At 48.3% G+C, this 23,333-nt stretch overlaps 1 protein-coding gene and 1 long non-coding RNA gene across 10 annotated transcripts in view; one reads left to right on the top strand and one right to left on the bottom strand.

The window, feature by feature from the left end:
* The window catches only part of ZFAND6 (zinc finger AN1-type containing 6), a 74,591-nt gene extending 61,897 nt beyond the window's left edge, over positions 1–12,694 (bottom strand). For 2 of the 9 annotated variants that reach the window (XM_058736340.1, XM_058736341.1), the window contains exons 1-2: positions 12,526–12,693; positions 6,067–6,158 (exon numbers count right to left, since the gene is read on the bottom strand). Coding sequence is in view for 1 of the 9 variants with exons in the window: in XM_058736335.1 (XP_058592318.1) it covers positions 2,602–2,614 (13 nt within the window). In the remaining 8 variants the exon portion in view is untranslated. Of the gene's footprint in view, positions 1–2,601; positions 2,706–2,927; positions 3,505–6,020; positions 6,045–6,066; positions 6,159–12,525 lie in introns of those variants that run through there. The other 7 variants (XM_058736345.1, XM_058736342.1, XM_058736338.1 and 4 more) reach the window with 7 other exon arrangements.
* A 136-nt stretch (positions 12,695–12,830) lies between these two features.
* Positions 12,831–20,482, top strand: LOC131515910 (uncharacterized). The gene is made up of 3 exons (XR_009263738.1): positions 12,831–13,204; positions 15,832–15,894; positions 19,273–20,482. It is a non-coding gene; the product is annotated as an uncharacterized LOC131515910 (long non-coding RNA).
* Positions 20,483–23,333: the final 2,851 nt, after the last annotated feature.

The following is a 23,333-nucleotide window of genomic DNA, read 5'->3' as shown; positions in this document are numbered from 1 at the left end:
TAGTGATTAACCCCTCTAGATCACTTTCTTCCCCAACTGTTAAGGAATAAAACGGAGCTATCACTATTCTTATCTTGCCTCCACATTAGATCCCTTAAAGTCTTCTTCTCCCTCTAGAAAACTGGCTTCTACCTGTGAATGAAACCAATATACCGACGAGCATCTGCCTCTTTGCCATGCATGTACCATCTACCGTACCGGCCTCGGCCTCACACAACCAGGGAGGGGCAGACTTGTAGTATATTGCTTTCAGACCAAGAAAATATCCATGATCTAAGTATTTAAGCACTAACACACATTTTAAATATTCAAGGGAAGCCCAAACAATGGTTCTACTCATGAGGTATTTATCTGTGTAAACCCTGACATGTCCACAAAATTTAAATGCGTAGAAAAATGCATCTGATGGTAATTCTTTCACTAATTAAAACCGATGACTGAAGTTTTTTTCTTTTACTCAACTGTTAGGGAAACCCAAGTGTCTGGAAAACTGAAAACTCTTTACCCGTAACAAACGAAATGACACATTAAAAAAAGTTTTGCCCCGAAACAAACACAATGACCAACACAGCGACATCAGACTAGCTCTGGAAGTTGGAGAGGCGATGTTATTGGCAACTGAAACAGAAACTCACAGAAAATGAGTTAAATTATTTAAATTGCAGCTGAACTAGACGAAGATTCTGCATGGTCAACTACTGTCGCGTCAGGGAGTGAGAGCCTGCCTCCCATTTGTCAATTAACTCAGTGTTTTTAATTGTCTTGAGTTTTGCCGTCAAACAACTTTTTCACTTTAACCCAGAACATCGGTTAGCAAGTTCATAACCCCAACAGTTACGGCCTCCCCGCTGCACACGAGCTGCCCAGGGCACAAGATCAGCAGTTAGTGCCCAACACAGAGGGCTCCCGGAGACAGACGGGACCGGGGTCGAGAACGGCCGCGTGTGCACAGTCCTGGCGTCTACCTGAAAAGCCACGAGATACCGGAAAGGCGCTCGCATCAGGCCATCTCAGGCTGCAGATCGACACACGCCAACTCCGTTTCTCTCGCCTACCGACAACCCGGAGGTGCACAGGCAGTGACGAAGGCTGTCTGCACCCGTCCGGAGGCAGGGGTGTGGGCGGCCCCCCAGCAGCCCCTCTACAATGTCTGCGTACAGCTCCTGGGGGAAGAGCACCTCTTCTGCGTGCGCTTATGGGACAGGGCGCCCACTGCAAAACCTGTCTCAACGGCAGCCTGGTACTTACTGGCAGCGACACGTACCGTAAGTACGATACCCCACGACGATGTAATTGTTCACTTACGTGGGAAAAAACGTGCCCACTTTTCTTCAGCTCATTCCACGTCCAGAAAATGGATTTAGATTCATCTACAGCTTGGAAAATGGGACTTAAAGTAGGTTATCAGTTTAGGCAAAAGCTACTCACCAAACCAGACAGCTTCAGAGGTGCACCCTAACAGAGCGTTTAAGGGGCATGTCCCATTAGAGAAATCGTGAGGCACATCCTGCCGGTGGCGGCATAAACTGGCATCACCTGTGCAGAAAGCGATTTGGCCACTGAAGTGTTCGCATCCTTCCATCTACGTAAACCCGCTGGGGATTTTTCCGAAAGAAAAATAATCTTGGGGCGGAACGGGGAAAGAGGAAATCTTTTGAAACGTACACACAGGAGTGTGTTTAATGCAATACTGTTCAAAATGGTGAAAAGTTAGGAACGGTCTGAATGCAGTACAGGCAAAAGACTGGGTGAATTAAGGTCCCGCTAGCCTAAAAGAACGGTAAAATTAAAACAGTTTTAACGGATGACAGAGTTTCGTGAAAGAGACTATAAAGCCGCACTAATTGACCATCGTGGGGAAAACACCAGAACCTGGTGAAGTACAGAAGAGGGAAAAAAATAACAGCACCACACAACGCCCTTACGGGTGTTGTGGGCGACTTTGTCTGATTTTATCATCGCTGTTCTGGGACGGTTTAAGCAATGCTAGAACAGGCAAGCACTAATTAAAAACGCTTTGCAGGAACTGAAGGTGCAGCAATGTACTGCAAACGCAATTACACTGTGGCCGAAACGCTGAGCCGGCTCCGCCCGGCACTCGGCCGGCGATCATTCAAACCAACTTTTACACCCCGATTTCTAGACCAAAGGGCAGCAAGGTAAAGAAAACACTCCGGTACCCAAACCACTGTAATTACTTATCAGTAAAAGGGTGTCAACAGACTCGCAGATACTTTTTACAAAGTTTTGACCGCCTACCTACAGCCTTCGAAACTATAAACGCATCCATTTCCTGTTTCAAAAGGGCGTTTCTTACCTCTACCCTTCAAAGAAAGCAAGTTTGAATGAAGGAGAAGGCAGTTTCACCTCGTTCTACACAGAATGCACTCGATGAGCTTTCAAAAAACAAAATTACGAGCCTACCAAATCTGCAAACTTACACTACCCTTAAGTTGGTGGGGGAGGGGGCGCCCTGGGGGCAAAGACGGAACTCAAAGGGCTGGCACTTCAGTCCCTTGGACATCAGAAACGTGCGCCCACCGCAGGTGCCTCTCCCGGCACTCGGCGCCCCAAGTTTACGGAAAACGACCCACCGCACACCTCGAGATGTCATTTATAAAACCGACAAGCGACTGCTCCCACGTCCAGCCCCAGAGAAAGCCTGTCGCCGCAGAGGACTTCGATCCCCACGATCTCAGCGACACTCAATTTCTGAACTACAGACCACGATAAAACAAAGTCAAGTTTGATTCTCTCAACACCTATTTCCTGTGCAAACAGCCCTTTTGTTCTGCTCCCCTGCTTGATTTTAATGTTCAGTTTGCGTCAGAAAACAGCCACAGTGACAAAACCTAGCATACACAGCAGCACACAGGAGCAAGAGCGTAAAACAAAGGGTTATTAAAAGATCGGAACAGAAATCCTACCCACAAAACCTGCACAATTTTCTGTTTGCTTCCCCTCAGATTAACTTCACTTGAAGCTGTGCTCCGCCGCAACCAAGCCTGGGCCGCAAGCTCCTCCTCCTGCGCGGCTACTGGCCGAGGACGGGACGCCCCGCCCCGCGGGCCAGGCCCGTCGCCGTGATTGGAGGCGGCGCACATCCATCATCTTAAAGAACTTTTCCTTGCTAGCAGGTTCGGCCGCACACACTAAAACCCCCTGATAAGCTGGTTTCTTAAAGAAACAGGAGGTCGTGTTTCGGTTTTCCCATCACATCCTGTTTGCTTACTCTTTTGTCTGGGCAAAAAAATAAATACTCTACGTAACGGCAACGAAAACCTGGCAGAAGCAGCTTTAATTTGCAGTTCAGTGACCGACTGTTTAAAATGCAATGCTTTTGGCCTAAATCATGTTGTATTTCTACAGAGCCATGAAGGTAAAGTTACACTTTATAAGACAGACTCCTTTTTCAATAGAGTTCACATTTTGCCTGAATTTTTTAAAGTGGCAACAGAAAATCCACGGCACAATTTTGCTAAAAGGAACAAAACAGTATTTCCTCTAGGACTTAAAAATGCGATGATTTCAGGTATGGAAAATATATAGCACTAAAATCCTAGCTGCAAAATATTTCTAAGTCACCAAATTCACTGATACCGTGTTCTCAGCATCACAACAAAGTAAAAATTTTGGTGACATCAAACCCTGACATCTCTACTTAAAAGGGAAGGGAAACACGGAGGCAGAAACACTATTTCCGTATTAGCAGGGTTAGCGGTCTGACCTGAGCACTCTGCCACGGCCAACACGGAGCCACTGCAAGCCGACACCCACCAAAGGGAAAGGCAACCTGCTCCAAAGACATGTCCACAGACAAAGTTCAGGAAGACTGAAGTTGCCTTATGCTTAAAATTACGGTTGCCTTTTTAAAAAAGGTAGACCAAACTTTGCAGCCCACTGGAGCACTCGTTCACTTAAGGGGGCAAGGGCGCGCCGAGGTGCAGCCAAAGGTAGGGTATATTCGCCCCGGAAAATGCGAAGTCACATTAATGTTACCTCCAGAGACTCTACAGTCTCTACATAAGCACTCGGATTTTTCAACAAACAAAAAGACCGACCATGACGCTATATATTACTAAGTTTGCTATATTTTACTCTCTTTACTTAAGTTAGAACTGCTTATGTTTTAGTTCCTCGGCCCATCAACTATTACTGTCACTAATCCTTACCTGACCAAATAGCATCATTCAACTTGTTCAGTAAAGTGTAATTTTCACCTCTACCAAAAATTTTAACTGATTTATGAGAAAAACCAAAAGAGTAAGGCAAATTAAAGTGGTTCTTCTTAAAAATACTTTCAGTAAGTTTCCACAACAATTTTTTAAGTTGAACGTACGGTTTACAAAGCTCAGAATCTTGCAAGCGTCATTCCTCAAAGAAAACCCATATACTACAACACAAAGCCAACAAACTTGTTTTGAATACAAAGAGAAGTCTGTATGAAACTGAAAATGCACATAATTGCAACTAGACATGAATATGGAATAATACCCTGCAGAAGCCCAAACAGCTGCATCATCTATTATGCCTTTTAAGTGGACAAATTGAAAGAGCCAATTCACAGAGGCCTCGTCCCAAGATCCTTTGCAAGGATTCACTGCTGTGAATGCTCAGTACTTCACGAGTCAAGTTCAGGTTTTCTTCCCACTGTGTGGACACTCTTGCAAAAGAACACTGGAAGCAGAAGAGGTACAGGGGCAGGTACAGGAAGGGCACATAGATTGAGTTACGGCATAAACCCTGGAAAGGAAAACGTTTTAGATGGCCACAATTTGATAGGGTTATAGAAAAAGATGGCAAACATTTAAATCTTAAAATGTGGCAAGCATAAAATTAGTACACGGTTACAGGAACCAAAAAACCTTTGCTCTGACATCAATTTTTCACTTCAGAGTTAATTATTTGTATAAAATAGACACCTATCACATACACTAAAATAATACCGGGACCCCTCTCGATCTGTAACCAGTAAAGAGATAGGGACTTAGTTATGCCAGATTGTTCGAAGATCCCTAGGACCTACTTGGAAGAACTTCATGGTGACAAATACCATTTTAGGTGGCTCACAGTTTAAAAATACGAGGATTTTGTTCCATTTCTCAATCAGTAGAAGAAAACAGCAAAACTAAGTAAAAGGAAAGCAATACCACGACCGAGATTATTTGAAAACAGTATCGCTTCATAGGAACAAGAGGCCTGTGAAAGCTCCAAGGCTCCCTGATTGCCTGTGACAATACCACTTTTTGAACACTGAGTGTTCAAAGGATACACAGTATATTCTTGGTGGCGGAGGAGCTCAGAAGCTTCCCCAAACCTATTAACCGACCAGAGTGTAGAAGATAACAAGCCAGAACAACCTGGTCCCATCTCAGTTTAAAAACACCCTCCCTAAAGAGGAAGTGCCCAGATTAATTTTTGGTCTGGTACAGAGCAGGATAGGGTGAAAGCTTTCTTAGTATCTTAAAGGGCTGCGAATAGCTCAAACTATTCCTCTTACAACAGAAATTAATCCTTGGCATGATCCCTGGACACCAACAGGTGGGTTTATGCAGTAGTTGATAAAAGGGCCAGCTTGACATTCTCAGAGCATGACCGGGTCACTAAAGATATGGTCTGAAAACCACTATCTAATGGGGGAAAAATATATACACGTAAACTTAAAGAAATATTTCCCTGACAAATATACACTGCTTACAAAGGTGAGGCCCGTATTTGAGTTTCCAACTCCTGATGTGTGTCTTCCGTCCATTAGTCCATTAGAGGAAAACGACAAAAGGTGAGCCCTGGCAGCAAGGGAGTGGTAAAGGCCCCTTCAGCAAACTACTAATCACAAAGGGAACATTAAGGATAGAAAAGCACAAAACAAGCTGAGGTGTCTTTCTAGAAGACAATAAATTGCTTTGTTTTAAATCTAATGGGATAAACAAGGTCACCAATAAATGTAAACAAAAAAGAACAGGGATCACAGTATCAGGACCAAAGTATAAATAAAGGAAAAAGCAATCACAGTACTCAACTCTTAAGACTGAATAACTGTAACGTTTCGTGTGCCAAATAACATACCACAGACGATCGAAGGAAACTGCTAGACACAGAAAAATGATGGAAAACAGACTGGCCGACTTTCAGGTTCCCTCTCTCCTTAGCAGCCTAAGCTAGAAAAAATAAAAGATAAAAAGATAAATGATCCACAGTAATTATTTAATAAGATTAATTTTTATATAGTTGTCAAAAAAAAAGCTGTTTTTTTACAACAGGCATGGAAAAAATTTTTTAAATTATACTCACAGACAGCTAACAATTTTGAAATGCACAAGGTGAACAGGTAACATCCTCAGATGACTATAAAGTAATGTTCAAAGTCAATACAAAGGTTATTAACTCATCAAACATTCTGAACCCCTACTACACACGGGGCACCACGAGCTGCTGTGGACGCCACCACAAACTGTCCCGCCCCTGGAGAGACTCAGGGTCCAAGTCAGCTCTGTTGTCCAACAGGGATGTGACAGGAACCACAGTAATTTTCGGCTTTCCGGGAGTCACGTTAAGACATTAAAATAGTTCAATTAACTGTCGTCATATATTTTACTTAACACAAACCATATAAAATGGCATTGCTTCGATAAGTAATCATTTTTAAAACTGAGGTTGCCTTTTTCTTTTTTTGTGCTGCAAATCAAGTTCACATTTCATACTTACAGACCAACTCGGACTTGCCATATTTCAACAACCAGTGGCTACTTAAATTTCTGTCTCTGCTGTCCACACTAGCCACGTGTGCCTGCTAGGCAACTGGTATGTTACTAGTAGGCTGAGGAACTGAATGTTTACTATCACTTAATTGTACTTAATTTAAATGGCCACAAGTGGCTATGTACCAGATCGGAAACAACAGCTCCAGCGGAAGAAACAGACACGAAATAAGACAAATCACACACACTTAATGAATTGCAATTATTACAAATGTTTGCAGAGGAAATGTCCGATATGAAATGAGTAAATACAGCCAACGAAGGACTACACCTCTTTTGGCACCTTTAAGGAAGGAGTCTTCAAGGAACTCGCAATTAAGCAAAAAGGCACAGCCTATGCAAAGGTCTTGAGTGGAGGAAAACTGAAAACACGGTAGAAATCATGAAGGAGAGAAGCAAGGGGTGAGATAATCTAACTTGTAGGAGGCTGACTTGGGTCCCAGAAAGCAGACAGGACAGGAAGGCGGGGAGCGGAAGCAGCCCTGTCTAGGACACAATGTGAGTCCCCCAAAGTAGCCTCCAGCAGCCCCACTGCCCGCTCAGCAAACTGCAGTCATGCCAACCTTCCGTCAAACCCTAATCAGGTCAAGCTCTGCGGCCCTCCTTGTGCCAGCGGTTCTCTGTGCTTGGAAGCCTCCCCCAGCTCTTTCTGGATCTTAGAACTCTGCGTCACAGTTCCAAATTCTCCACGGCACAAGCTTTGGGCTCAAGACTATTTATTTACGAGGCAACTCTTACCAGACGATTTTGCCAGAGACATTCAGTGTGCCGCCGTTATTATTATCATATTATTATTTTCGTGTTCTGGAAGATTGGGGAAGCTAAAGAAAACTCCCCAGACAAACCTTGGTACCACATCAGGCTTAAATGTGACATCCTCACAAACACGTTCTCAGGACATCCAATTAGCACCTTCCAATCTCTATCAGCACACCCCATTTCTTTCCTTCCTAGTACTTGCCAAAGTCCAAAAATTCTTTATTCATTGGTTTGTCGACAGCCTCGCTTTCCCAAAGACCGTGAACTCTGAAAGCAGAGGCCCCAGACAGTTCACGTTGGCAGCCTCAGTACCACGCACCCCCCCACCTCACCCCACCCCCAGCACGGAGCACCTGCCAGGAAGACTGGTAAGTAAATATTTCTATCTGTCACGGGTCAGGATGTAAGGATCCCAGCTAAAGCCCTTCTCAAAGGAGAATTTAACAGCATTAAATTTTTTTATTATTACACAACACAAACCATTAAGCGTAGAAATAGATTTTACGTTTTTAACGTAAAAATTCACCCCCCCCCAAAAAAAGTGAAGACCCTGAGGAATCAACTAAAAATCCCAAGGACAAAGCAACAGCCAAAAACTGGGGGAGGAAAAGGGAGGGAGACTTACAGCAACAAAATAAAAATACATTATTCTGCCCAATTACTAAACAATGCGTGCCAGTCTCAAGTCCTTCATATTGAACAGAAGCTAAAAAGAACCAAGTATATATATGCTTTCAGTATATGATAAAAGCTTTATTTCAAGGCAACAAGAAAAAGACTTTTGTTAATGGGGCTAAAACAACTAATTATTGAGAAAAAATAAGGGAGGTTATTTCACTTCACATATTATGTCAAAACAAGCCCTGGGTGAATAGAGAGAGGTAGATGTGAAAATGAAACCACAAAAGAACTAGAAGAAAACAGTTATCTGGACAAGAGAATCCATTAAGTACAAAAGTAAAGGAGAAGCCGTAAAATTTCTTAAAAGGTAAAAACTCAAGTTTAAAAAAAAAAAAACAAAACACCGTAAGCAAATAGAAGGGATATGAAGAACCACGGAAAAGATGTTCAGCGTGTGACAAAACGCTGCTATCCTAAATCTATAAAAGAATAAAGAGGCATCGCAATGATAAAACACCACCCCAAATGAGTAAAAGACAAATTAGAAGAAACAATACCCACCACTCCCTTCATCATCATAATTAATCTAAGAAGTGCATCATGAATCTTGTGAAAAGGGAAGGCACGAAAGAAAATCAAGTGTTGGTAAGGATATGGAGGAGAAGACGTGTATTGTCTCATATTTTTTGGTAAACTTTATACTGGTTTGGCCAACTGTGTATTATAATGCTAGTTAAATTTTTTAAAGTAAGATTTGGCAATATTTCTAAAAAGACAAAAAATGTTCACTTGCTTTGACTCTGTAAGACAGATCGAATCCTAAAGAAAGATGTAGCTCTTAAAAGCGTCTTCACCACAGGGTGATGGCGACAAAAAGATAAAGCAACAAGTCACACCCAGCAGGTGAGGAACCACAGGAGGATGGAAATGGCATGTGCCCTGGCAGAACCCTGTCACTACCTGTGGCTCTAACTTCTGCCCTCAGGTCGAAGACAAGAACCAAACAAACCACGTCAGAGGACAGGTTCTAGGAGAAGCGCGGCAGAGTGACCCAGTGGGCAGGGACTGTGGCCCGTGAGCGCAGCCCTGAAGGAGTGCCATCCAAGCAGAAATACGGTGGAGTGTGCCAGGCAGGAAAACCCAACAACTTCGACGCCAGCAGCTCGGCATGCTCAGGAAGCCCAAACAGACCAGGACAACAGCGGTGCGGGGCTCGGGGACAAGGCAGGGCCGGCCTCCCGGGGCAACGCTGTCCCAACAGAGCCTGACGCGAGTCCCAGCTGCATGTCACGTGGAAAACACACATCGGATTTTGAGGCCAGTTTAAAAAAAGTTAAGTAAAACATCTCGATAACTTCTTATGCTAATTACTTACAGAAATCCTAATATTTTGCGTTTAGCAAATTATATCTCACCTGTTTCTTTTTTTAACACGGCTATCAGGAAATTTTAAATTACTTATGTGGCTCCCGTTATATTCCCATTGGACATTACTGCTCTAGGGTCTAGGTGCCACAGTAAAAAGTTTCAATTTTATTTTGTGTATTGAGAGTCATCAGAGGGTGCCGAGCCTCTGATGTACACATTTAAATTACTGCCGTCCACAGGAGCAGCGCCCAGACTACAGGAGAGCAGACACTGGGGCAAGGGGACCACGCGGATGACTACTGGTGGCATCCTGTGTACAACAGAGGTGCGGAGACAGATCGTCTTTGGGGGGAGTTGTGAAGGGAGAGGCAGTCTAGTGTGGTTTACGATTCCACTCTCAACCGTCCAGAATGTCCGCGACCGGAAAGGCTGGGGGTACACTGGCCAAAACGTTAACAACAGTTATCTATTCTCTGTAACTATCTATTTCTTCTGAAAGTTTGGGGGGAAAACACACATTGCCCTTAACACAAAAAGGAGGCCTTTTTAAAGCTTTTAAGGATACATGCGTTTTTGGTAGGGTGTGACAGCCCTACCAAGAAAGCGCACCCTGCTCTCTGCAAACTACACATGCTGGCAAACTACCACACCCCCCCTCTACTGGGTCCTTGAAGTCAAGTTACTCGAAGCTACTGTAAACGCCTATTACTCGCACTCGCCATTTTCCAGAACCGAATAGCCCCCTACCCCTGAGTGCACCGCCGGGGGCGTGATGCGCGGCACACAGCTCTGGAGGGCACACCTTGGGGTGCCCGCAGGGCCGGGGATAAGGGACTCAAAGGTACTCAAATGTGTGGTGAACTTATCCTAACAGCGAGCACACATCCTTCTCCAAAAACGTTCCACAGGACACACACGGTGCGAGCCCACAGGAGAGCACCCGGGTCCCAATCCTCTCCCGTAAAGCGAGGCTCTGCCATCTGACAGGTGCTTCCCTTACCCGAAGCCTGCAAAGCTAGGAGGGTAAACTGAGGACAGGTTTCTCTTCCAGGAGTATGCTACGGAAAAAGAGAAGGTTTAAGGAATTTGCCAGAGATTACACAAAGCGGGGTGGCACAGAGTGCTTCATTTCACACGCCATCAAGTGTTTTTTTTCTACCGTATTTACTTCTGCGTTGACAAAGTAGCGAGCAAACGGTGCCCGACTTCGCAGTGTGGTTTCAAAGGAAAAGCGTCCTTACACGCACCTTGCCGGGAATCTCCGTTCCTCCTGCACCTGTTCAAAACCTATTGGCCAATCGCTACGGCTGCGAATCTCCCATTAAAATACACCTATTTTCCTCCTGACCACCTAAGACTCCCTAACGCAAGCTACCTGCATCGTTCACTCCAGAGAATGTCTGGCGCTCGTGCGCCAGGAGCCAGAAAACAAGAAAAGCTCCCAAGAACACGGCTGCTGATAGCAAAGCACGGTGCAAAATATTTCCAAGTGCCTAACCCTACTCGAGATGAACACAGTATCATACAGCGAAGAAGTGATAGATGGCCACCCGCTCTTTTCACAACACTTAAAAGAAAAGCAATCTGGGGGCGCCTGAGGGGCTCAGTCGATTAAGCGTGTAGCTTTGGCTCAGGTCATGATCCCGCCGTTTGTGAGCTCCAGCCCAGCGTCAGGCTCTGTGCTGACAGCTCGGAGCCTGGAGCCTGCTCCCGATTCTGTGTCTCCCTCTCTCTCTGCTCCTCCCCTGCTCACAGTCTGTCTCTCTTCCAAAAATAAATAAAGATTAAAAAAAATTTTTTTTTAAAAAGGAATATCTATTGGAGGGGCGCCTGGGGGCTCAGTCAGTTAAGCGTCTGACTTTGGCTCAGGTCATGATCTCCTGGTTCATGGGTTCGAGCCCCGCGTTGGGCTCTGTGCTGACAGCTCGGAGTCTGGACCCTGCTTCGGAGTCTGTGTCTCCCTCTCTCTGCCCCTCCCCCGCTCACACTCTGTCTCCCTCTCAAAAATAAACATTAAAACAATTTTTTTTAAAAAAAGAAGCAGTCTGGACAACCCACTGCTTGAACACACACCTGTGCGTGGTGGAAAAAACAGGGGAATGATAAACACCCAGTTGACTGGACTGGATTGATGACCTACGTAAGGGGGAGGGGGAACAGAGCAGATAAGAAACCCAGGGGCAGATCCAAGTTTTATTCCAGTTTCTGGTTTGGGAGCGACAAGTCCAGGATTTTCACTGTTTTTCTCTTTATACGCTGCGGGGCTGTGCGTTCTTCTGCGACAGCAACTATGTCTTTCGATACTTTTTTTTCCCCCCTTTGCTTTTCGGAAGACGGCTTTCCTGAGCGTTAACTGCTGTGCGGAGAGGCGTCCACGCGGGACGGGGAGCCTGCGAGCAGCTGGGACAGACCCGCACGCCCAGGAAATGGTCACCGAAGCCCAGACAATGGCCCCTCCAGTCCCACGCTGGCCGCCGGCACCCCGCTCCCCGCCCGCTGCCTTCCTTCCACCGTAAAACGCCGACGGAAAAAAGTGGAGGCAGCCGGCTGGGGTAAAGTCAGATGTGCCCATTTTGCAGGAACGGAGCGCTTCCCCCCGGAAGCTGCGGACGGCGGCCCTACGGTCACTAACCGCCCCACCCCTCCCCACCCCACCGACCCGGCGCCCCCGGGGTGTCACACGGCGCCCCTGCCCGGCCCCCCCGCACGCCCCGACACGCCGCTGCGGGGGAGGGGCGCTCGGGACCCCCGCCCCCCGCCCGCGCCGTGACAGGCGGGACCCCCGCCCCGGGGCCGCAGCAGGTGGAGGCCCGCGTCCCCGGGACCCCAGGACCCCCGCTCGCCAACTGCTCGCTACCGGGCCGGGGGTCCGCGAGCACAGCCCCCGGCCCGCCCCCCGCCCTCGCTTCCGCCCGCCCGGGAGCGCCGCGGCCGCGCCTCAGCCGCGCCTCAGCCGGTGGGGGAAGGGAGGGAGCGGCCCCGGCCCCCCCGGCCCTCCGGGCCCCGCCGCGCCGCTCACCTGGCGGCGGCCTTCCCCGCCTGCCGCGCTGCCCGCCGCCGCCGGTCGCCGGTCGCCGCCGGAGAGTGGGGACAGGTGAGGCCGCCGAACTCCTGCTCGCTCCGGCCCCGCCGCCGCCGCCGCCGCCGGCCCTCCGTCCGCTGTTTATTAAACTTTTCTGTTTGGTTGTTCGGCCTGTGACGCGGCCGCGGGCCCGAGCTCCGCGATTGGCCGGCGCCCGGCGCTGACGCGGCGCCCCGCCCGCCGCCTAATTATTACCGGCCGGGAGGGGCCGCGGGGAGGGCGCGCGGGGGGCGGGGCCTGGCGCGCCGGAGGCGGGGCTGGGGCCCGCGGCGCCAGGCGATTGGCCGGCGCCCCGCGCGGAGCCGCTCCCCCGCCCTTACCGCCCGGCGGGCGCTTCCTGGACTCGGCTCCGGTGGCTGCCGGCGCGCCGGCGGGGATGGAGAGTGAGGGGGCCGGGGGCCGGCGGCGGCCCCCTCTGTCTGGGGGAGGTCCGTTCTGCCCCCACCCGCGGCGCTGGGAAGTGTGTGCTCCACCTGCCAGTTGGGCCCGAGGGGACGCGGAGCCGGGCCCGCGTGCAACCGCGTGCCCTCAGCCCCGCGAGCGCAGGGTCCGAAGTCTGGGGGCGCCGGCGCGCTGAGGGGAGCGAGACTCGACGCGCTTGCACACGAAGGCCCAAGTACGTGCACACGGGGACACACGCGCCCTCCCGACACCCCGCCCAGCGGAGCGGTGCAAGCCGCCCCCGCAGTGTCCCGGACCCCAGGCTCCCGGGCAGCCCCGCGGGAGGCCCAAGATCACAGCTCCAGGGCCTTCAGCCCCACCTTGAGGGAGGGTGGGGCCGACCGGCGGAGGCCGGAGGGTTCTATTTTCAGATCTGATGTTTTATTCTCCGCGAGCTTTTTGCGTTACTGTTGATGTTCAAAACTACAGTATCAGAATCCTAGGTATCTGGATTGCTGAGCTTTTTGGTGCTGTTTACGATGTAAAGCTTGAAGTGAGTACCTCACTGTCTTCGCCCCAGTGGGGTCTCACTTTGGGGAGTCAGATCTTCGCGGGGCTGGCCGTGCAAAGGTTAGGCCTCCTGCAGCAGGACTTGGGGATAAGAAGTGGTTAACCATTGAGAAGATGCAGGCCAGAAAGGCTTCAAGGAGGAGGTGGCCTGCATTGGCTTTGCGCACTGCAGAGTGCATAGGGCTTGGCCATGCTGGGATCCCAAAGCAGCGTTTTCCTGCTCTCCTAAAGAGGCCGGAAGATACAATCGGGAGTTGAAGAACAGGGTGACGAGTTGTGAGGTGACCGATGCTTCAGGGCAAATAAGGAATGTCTGTCCCACGGAGGCTGGTGTCAGCGGTAGAATGGGCAAGGCGGTAGGTAACCTGCAGGGAGCTTGCCCGGGGCCTAAAGGTATTCATCGGGTGGGCATTCACGTTCAATTTTAAAAACACAAACCTTAGGTTAACCCATGAGAAGGGGATTTTGGCCAAGAGTGTTGTCTCTGATAATGGAGACCAGGTTATATCGGAGAAAGTCCCAGAAGCCAAATTGAGTATTTCGCTTTACTTGGTGGGAAATGGGAAGCCATAATAGAGCAAAAAGAACTATAGAAAGGGAAATGGTGGATTGCAACCATTTGGTGGATTCTGCTGGAACCAGGACTGATTTTGCAGCCTGGTTTTCTTTCAGCTTCTTCACTGCCCTCCTGTCATTGGAGAACCGTATGGAAAGAATTTAGGGTCTTGGCCACGGTTCACGTCCCCACTCAGACACATTTTTGACTCGGTGATGTTGAGCCATACCCATAACTCCTTGGGTCTCAATTTTCTATTAGTTTGGGGAACATCAGTGAACAAAACAAAGATTTTTCTTTCTAACGGAGGGGATACAAGCAAAACAGTCGTACGTTTTGTGTTGTTAGAAGGTGGTAAGAGGGGCACCTGGGAGCGTACAATTTTGGCTCAGGTCACGATCTCGCAGTTCATGGGTTCGAGCCCCGCATCGGGCTCTGTGCTGACAGCTCAGGGCCTGGAGACTGCTTCGGATTCTGGGTCTCCCTTTCCGTCTGCACCTCCCCCTTTTATGTTCTGTCTCTCTCTCTCTAAAATAATTAAAACATTAAAAAAAACAGAAAATGATGGTGGGGCACCTGGGTGGCTCAGTCAGTTAAGCGTCTGACTTCAGTTCAGGTCATGATGTCACGGTTCGTGGGTTCAAGCCCCACGTCAAGCTCTGTGCTGACAGCTCAGAGCCTGGAGCCTGCTTCGGATTCTGTGTCTCCTTCTCTCTCTGCCCTTCCCCCACGTGTGCTCTCTCTCTCTGTCTATCAAAACTAAATAAAAATGTAAAAAAAAATTTTTTTAAAGATGGTAAGAGGTAGAGACAAGAAAACGTAGAGCGGGGTTGAGGATGGAGAGGCAGGTTGTATTAAACAGGCCGTCAGCATAGGCGTCACTGAGGAGGGGGTCTGAACAGAATTGTAAGCGGTAAGGGGGGTGACCTATGAAAATAACCTAGGGGAAGAGCATTCCAGACAGAACGGTTGGGCACACGGGCCTCGAGGCAGGTGACCCGGGTAGGATACTGCTGCTGTGAACACTTGTCTACAGGTGTTTGTGGGCACACAGGTTTCCACTTCTCTTGGGTACGTACCTAGGACTGGAATTACTGGGCCGTTGTGGTGCTTCTGTTTTGATCCCTTGAGGAATTGGTAACACTGTGGTCCAGAAGGGATGCGCTGTGTCACGTCTGCAGGGGCAAGGAGTGAGGGTTCAGTGCCTGCACACCCTTGGCCACACTGCTGCCCGTCTGTCTCCTGGGTTATATATAGCCCACCCCAGTGAGGACCAGCGTCTGGTGGTCGTGATTTGCATTTGTCTGATTGCTGATGGCGTTGAGTGTCTTTTCATGTGCTTATTGGCCACGTGTGGATCCTCTTTGGAGACATGTCTATTCACATCCTTTGTTCATTTTGAAATCGGGTTATTCGTCTTTTATTTGGGGTTGTGAGGGTTCTTTACGTATTCCGAACACAAGTGCCTTATCAGATACATAATTCGCAAATATTTTCTCTCATTTGTGGTTTGTCTTTTCACTTGCTTGATATCATTTGAAGCGTCGAAGCTTTTCATTTTGCCTTATCCTTTTCTTGAGTCCTTCTCTCCGCAACATCAAATTAGTCACAAATTTCACGGATTTGGCCTTAGAAATATTTCTGAAATGTACCCCCCTACCCACTGCCCTGTACACCCCCTTATTATTTCTGGCCTGAACTTAAGCAGTAGCCTCCAGTCCTATTCTCTCTTCTAGGCCCCACCCTGATGGCCCTCCAGCTGTTTCCAGAAGGCTCTCCCTGAAACACAAATTGAGTAGGTCAGACCTCTGCGGGTTCCGCATTCCTCCTGGCACAGGTCTCGAACTCTTCCAGTAAGAGTACCCGCAGCATTTAAAATATTGGGGTTGCAGGGCCGTGACCCAGACACCATGAATCGGAATCTCTAGGGGATGAACCTGTGCACCTGGGTCTAATAAGCCCCCGGGGGGGGGGGGGTTATTCTCAGAACAGTTATGCCTACAACAGTGGTTCTAAGCCAGGGGTGGTTTTGTTCCCCAGGGGACATTTGGCAATGTCTGGAGACATTTTTGGTGGTTACACCTGGGGGAGGGGGTGTGGCTGTCACCCAGTGACGCCCTGCAGAGAACCGTCAGCCCCGAATGTCAATCGTGGTGAAGTGAGAGCCCTGGCTGTGTTTGTAGGAGATAAAATACAAACCCGCGTTTGAGTCTACCTCCTTGGTTCCCAACTCCATCAGAGGTCTATGGCTCTGTAAGAACCATCCCCAACTTAGTGGCTTGAGACAACATTTGACTCTTTCTCATGATTCCGTGGCTGGACCGGGCAGTCCTGCTGTCCCCCGCCCCGGGCTCTTGCTGGAGACCGCTGAGCTGTGCACCTGTCCCGTTGGGTCTCTGGTTTCACGGGCGTTTCATAGTGTGGAGGTTTTGGAGATACAAAGGGTGTGAGCTTGAATGCCACTTCTGCTGTATTCTGCTGATCACAGAGGGTCACAAGACTCAGATTCAAGGAGTAGGGAAAGAGACCCTACTTTTTAAAGCAAGGGGCTCGCAAAGACTTTGTGGCCGTGTTAATCCACCGGCAGCCTACCTTTTCAATGCTGTCTCCAAGGGCCTGCCTCCTTGTGACCTCAGTGGGGGACGTGCCAGGGCCAGACGAGAGTCGGAGGCTCCGGGCAGTGGGGAGGAAGTACCCCCAGGAAACCTTCTCAGAGACTTGTGTTAGCAGGATGTCTCTTCTCGTGACTTTTCATCAGAGTCTAAACCAAAGGTTCTGAAATGTTTTAGGCTCAGGACCCTCTCACACCCAAAAATTATTGAGGACCACTGGGTGGCTCAGTCGGTTGAGTGTCCAACTCTTGATTTCAGCTCCGGTCATGGCCTCAGGGTCATGGGATCGAGCCCTGAGTCAGGCTCGGCATTGAGCGTGGAGCCTGCTGGGGACTCTCTCCCTCTGTCCCACCCCTCTCTTTCTTAAAAAACGAATAAACTTAAAAAAAAATTATTGAGGACCCCAAATAACTTTTATGTTGGTTATATCTACAAATGTTTACTGTATTAGAAATTAAAAATAAGACACTTTAAAAAATAAATATTGGTTTATTTAAAAAATAGTAATAACAACTCGTTTAGATGTTATTCACGTTGGCGTTGCCTGGGTAGCACAGTCCTTTGAGCGTCTGGCTCCTGATTTCGGCTCAGGTCATGCCCCAGGGTCATGGGATTGAGCCCCACATTGGGCCCCACACTGGGCATGGAGACTGCTTGAGATTCTCTCTCCCTCTGCTTCTTTCTTGCTCACACACTTTCTCTCTCTGTCTCTAAAAACGTAAAAATAAAAATAAATTTCAGATGGAAATTAGCTATGTTTTCCAGAATACGAGTCAGTAAAAAGAGTGACACCGTGTTACATTTGTGCATATCTCTTTAAATTTTTTTTTAATGTTTATTTATTTTTGAGAGAGAGAGAGTATCAGCGGGAGAGGGGAGAGAGAGAGAGGGAGACGCAGAATCGGAAGCAGGCTCCAGGTTCCACACTGTCAGCACGGAGCCCGACGTGGGGCTTCAACTCACGAACTGTGAGATCCTGACCTGAGCCACAGTCAGATGCTTAACGGACTGAGCCACCCAGGTGCCACTGTGAACATCTCTAACATTTGGCTTAACAAAAGGCAGCCTGATTCTCATTTGTTTCTGCATTCTCTCTGATGCAATACCACACATCACGTAGCCTCTGGAAAACTCTATTGTACACTCATAAGAAAAAGGCAAATCATGGCTTAGTAAAAACAGTTTTGATGTCACAGACCCCCTCAGACTGTTTCAGGGACCCCTAGGGGTCCATGGATCACACTTGGAGAACCACCCAGGCTGTTCCAACTTGCCCAGGCCGCAACTCCCTGACTCGGACGTGCTTCTGCCCATCCATGAACGTTCATTACATCCATTTTCCAGCCCTTTTATGACCTTACTCTTGTGTAGGTACTCTCGGCTTATCCCTACCAAACTCCTACTCATCCCTCAAAACCCACTGTAAAGGCATGCTAAATGCTGAAGGCCTTCTTGACTCCTTTAGGCAAAGTCCGGACTCCTCCCTTACGTGTTTTCACACACTCTGTCCCTCCGTCTGCAGTAACACTTACCCTCCTTAAGTTGAGATTCATCAGTCTGTATGTTTGCCTTCTTGTTAAGCCAGAAAGGTATTTTTCTGAAGTTTGGGGTTTTTTCGTTTCATATCAGAATGAATTGAAGGTTGTAAATTGATCCATGTGCAGATCGCTAATGAAGGACCCTGCCAGCTGTCCAATCCTCCCCTTCCTCTGGGTTCTGCTTGAGGCCTCCTTTATCATGTATTAACTTTTTGTGCATAACAGATGTCAGGTCTGTTATTCTGCCCCAGCACCGATTCCGGCTTTATCGAAGCCTCGCAATAGGTTACCCGCATCGGCTCAGAACAAGGTTCAGTGTCCAGTGGGATCTGTCTTTCCATCCACTATGGCTCTTTTTCTTCTGAATTTTCCTAGAAGTTCTGATCTGTTCATGTCTTCAGGTTAACTTTGGAATCATTTTGCCAATTTCCAAGAAATAATCCTGCCAGGGGTGCCTGGCTGGCTCGGTCAGTTAAGCATCTGACTCTTGATTTCAGCTCAGGTCATGATCTCACCATGTGGGTTTAAACCTCGAGTCAGGCTCTGTGCTGACAGCGTGGAGTCTGCTTGGGAGTCTCTCTCTCTGCCCCTCCCCCTCCCTCCCTTCCTCTGTCTCTCTTTCTCTCTCTCTCAAAATAAATACAAATAAACTTTTTTTTTTTTTTAATTTTTTTTTTTCAACATTTTTTTTTTATTTATTTTTGGGACAGAGAGAGACAGACAGAGCATGAACGGGGGAGGGGCAGAGAGAGAGGGAGACACAGAATCGGAAACAGGCTCCAGGCTCCGAGCCATCAGCCCAGAGCCTGACGCGGGGCTCGAACTCACGGACCGCGAGATCGTGACCTGGCTGAAGTCGGACGCTTAACCGACTGCGCCACCCAGGCGCCCCTTTTTTTTTTTTTTTTTTTAATTTTTTTTTTCAACATTTTTTTTTTTTTTATTTTTGGGACAGAGAGAGACAGACAGAGCATGAACGGGGGAGGGGCAGAGAGAGAGGGAGACAAACTTTTTTTTTTTTTTAAAGAAACAATCCTGCCGGGATTTTAACTGGGATTACATATGCCTATAAGGGTTTGGGGGAGCAGGGAGAGGAATGTGTATCTTCATAGAGTTTGGACAGCCCATCGAGAGGTCTGAGGGGGTTTCTTTTTTCATTTATTTGGCTTAAAAAAAGGCTCCCAACAGATTTTGTTTCCTTAATTTTATATTAGTGAGTGAAATATTAAAGAGAAATGCACACAATCGTCGTATTTCTCCTTAATGATTCACTCATTTATATAATGCTTTGTTGATACTGGGGATAAATTGCCAGTTTTTTTCTTATATTTTCAAACAGGTCATTGATGATATAATTGGTACTTAATTCTATATATCTTATTTTATATCTAAGCACTTAACTGATCTTTTTAAAATACTCTTTAATAGGGGTGCCTGGTGGGGGTGCTCAGGTCATGATCATGGTCTGTGAGTTTGAGCCCCACGTGGGGCTCTGTGCTGACCGCTCAGAGCCTGGAGCCTGTTTCAGATTCTGTGTCTCCCTCTCTCTCTCTGCCCCTCCCCCGTTCATGCTCTGTCTCTCTCTCTCTCTCTCTCTCTCTCTCTCAAATAAACATTAAAATTTATTTTGCAATACTCTAATAATTTTTCAGTTGGTTGCTTTGTTAACCAAAATAATACTTTCCCTCTTCCTTTCTAATTTGTATCCTTTTTATGTCTTACAACTTGTAGCCAGATTTGTCCAAGCCAAATTAAATAATATTGACCATATCTGACACTGGACTAATTTCTGACAAATGCTGATTTCTTGGGAATAAACACTTTTTTAAAACAATAATGCCAAGGAAATAACTTTTATGTGTCTACGTAGTGTTCATGAGAAACGGCTGTCGAATGTACGTCTGTGTTTTCTGCATCTGTCAAGACCCCACTAAGATCCCCTTCATCTGATCTGTAGTCATACGATAGCAGATGAGTAGGCTTACTGACACTGCCTTTTTCTTTTCACCTTTATCTACCCGACCTAGCCCAGTTCATCATCGGTGTCAAGTTGGCTTGCATTAAATGATTGTAAACACCGTCCGGCCGTGGCACATGCTCCCTTCTGTGCTGAGCCGGGTGGCTCTCTTGGGCCAGAGGATGCTTACCCCACCGAGAGAGAGCACGGGCAGAGGAGTCTTGGCCGGCCGTGCCCACCGTGGTCCTGTCTTACCCACGTTGGCTCTCTTCTCTCCCCTCTGCAGACAGGAAGGGGCCAGTCTGCCCGGTGATGGGCTGGCGTTCAGACACTCCCCTCCCAGCAGCAGCAGGGAGGATGCCCTTGGGGAAACTGAGGCAGCAGGTCCCACCTCTCCCCCCACCACCCCTGGGGCCCAAGGTCCACCTGCTGGGAGCTGATGGGTCAGGAGCAGCCATCACCTCGCCCACGCCCGACGGCCACCCGGACAGTGAGTGTGCTCCTGGCGTCCTTCCTTCTCCAGGATGTGCAGTCTTCATATTTGGACTTTCCAACGGCGTTCGTGGGAACTTTCTCCACCTGTCCGTGACTCACTGGTCAGGCTTCTTGCTCCACGTTTCATCAGTTTTGATAACTTTTTAAATTAAAAAATGGCCTGTTTCATTGAGGTTTTCAAATGTGTGGGTGTACGTCTGCACCGTGAGTCCCGCCGCCTCCTGAGCTAGAGGGTAAGGTCACTGAGAATCGCAGACCTCACTCCTGAGGACCCCGGTGGAGCCGTGCTCAGCTTGGGGTCACTGACTCTAGTCGATGGGCCTCTCTGAGGGCCTGAGGGCAGCTGTAGATTCTCTCCCTAGAAAACTGCGTTGACCGTACGCGAGGCTTTTCCGTCTGGGGTAGAAAATTCCCGCACCTCCCACGCCCCGTCTGTGGGCCACAGGCCTGTGCCCCTGAACTCCACAGCTAGGAGTCCCAGGGGACAGGCAGTTGTCAGCTGCTAGGTTTCGTCCTCACGGGTCCAGCTGGCAAGGCCGTTCTTACTGTGAGATGAGAGTATGGGGCACCTGGTGGCTCGGTCAGTGGAGCGTCCGATTCTTGGTTTCAGCCCAGGTCATGATTCCAGGGTCGTGGGATCGAGCCACACTTCTAGCTCTGTGCTGACCGCGTGGAGCCTGCTTGGAATTCTCTCCCTCCCTCCCTCTGCCCTTCCCCTGCTTGCATGCTCTCTCTCTCTAAAATAAAAAATAAAAGACTGTTTATATTTATGTTACATCACATCTAGTTTATATTCTTTACAAGGCTACTTTGATTATTCAATGCTCAATTTATTGAGCATAACAAAATTTCTTTGTTACGAGTTAATATGATTGGACTGTTTTCTGGCCTCAGCTGTATTTCTCATTTTTAATTTATAAATTGGGTACTTGGGTTTATACATCAGGCTTGTGTCCTTGGCTAATGTGAGTCTGCCTTGAGAAATGAATCTCGTGACCAAAGCAGCCTTCTGAGATGCAAGGCGGGCCTGATGTGATAACCACATCAGGGCAGGAATGCTGCCTCAGGCAGCCTCTCAGGGGCGTCCCACTTGCCCCATCCAGTCCACGTCCCAACAAGCACTGTGACAGCGGACGTGGGCTATTCTCTGCACCTAGAACTCTCCTAACCCACCTGTGTACCCTTGCCTTTATTCTAATGGTAATTACCAGGCTACAGCCCCAGAGTTCAAACGATTGTCTGGTTTCATTTTCATTTTAAAAATGCACCATCTTGGGGCAACTTGGATGGCTCCATTGGTTAAGCGTCTGATGCTTAATTTCAGCTCAGGTCACGATCTCACGGTTCATGGGTTCCAGCTCCGCATCGGGCTCTGTGCTGATGGTGCAGAGCCGGCTTGGAAGTCTATCTCTCTCTCTCTCTCTCTCTCTCTCTCTCTCTCTCTCTCTGCCCCTCCCCCACTCATTCTGTCTCTCCCTCCCTCTCTGTCTCTCTCTCTCTCTCCCCCAAAGTAAGTAAACTTAAAACTTAAAAAAAAAGTCTATACTGCGAAACACTAGGAAGTAGAAAAAAGTAAAAATATACATCTTCTATTTATCAGTTCTACTCTTTTTTATAGCTAATTGATTTAAATACTTGACCTTAATTCTCTACTTCCTAGTGGTGTCCTTAGGACATTTCCCCCTTCTCCTGAATCTGCCCAGTGGGCGTGTCCTCTTGTTCTCTCTCTGATACAGAAGTTACAGAAGAAACTTCCCTCCAAGGCCAGCGGTGCCTTGTGGTGCGCAGGTCCCGCACTGATTTCCACGCCGGCTCTGTCTCTCCCCCCAAGAGCTCCTCTCATTTGTATTTTCAGAGTATCCCTTCTTTTACCCCATTTCAGTCTGAGAAAGTGTCTGGGGGACACAGACAACGAGGTATCCAGGCCGGGCTTTTGGAACAGATAAGGGACAGTGGCTCAGAACCAAGGAAATCTGGATCAGGTATGAAGTGCAGTTAGTAACAATGTCTGTGTCCGTATTGATTCATGGATCGTGACGCATGTTCCGTAAGATGTTACCAACAGGGGAGGGTGGGCGTGGAGTAGATAGGATCTCTCTGCACTGTTTTCATGTCTTCTGTATCAATCTAAAAGTACTCTAAAATTAAAATTGTATTGAAAAAGAAAACCTCTCTGTAACCCCTGAGATGCTCATCAGAACCTGTTTTTTTTTAAATGTTTATTTATTTATTTTGAGAGAGTGTTCGTGCCTGTGAACAGGGGAGGGACAGAGAGAGAGAAGGAGAGAGAGAGCATTCCAAGCAGGCTCTGCACTGTCAGTGCAGAACCCGATGCGGGGCTCTATCCCATGACCCTGGGATCATGACCTGAGCCAAAATCAAGAGTTGGAAGCTGAACCGACTGAGCCCCCCAGGCGCCCAGAGCCTGTTTACTCCCAAAGGGCTCACAGGCGTCAGTGACCTGTCTTGCCTGGGCCTGGGGCCAAGAGACCTCATTAGGGGCCACTTAGTGAGTAAGACGGGGGCTGCCCAGCCATCTCCAGAAGCTGATACTAATGGAGGCGGGTGCTGAGTGTTTCCTGTTTGTCCCACAGGGACCGCCCCCAGGAGCGTCCAGGTGTGGGAAACACTGGCAG

This window comes from Neofelis nebulosa, chromosome 7 (assembly GCF_028018385.1).
Source record: "Neofelis nebulosa isolate mNeoNeb1 chromosome 7, mNeoNeb1.pri, whole genome shotgun sequence".
NCBI lineage: Eukaryota > Metazoa > Chordata > Mammalia > Carnivora > Felidae > Neofelis > Neofelis nebulosa.
Note: the sequence above shows the minus strand (reverse complement) of the source record. Positions and strands in the feature narration are given on the sequence as shown.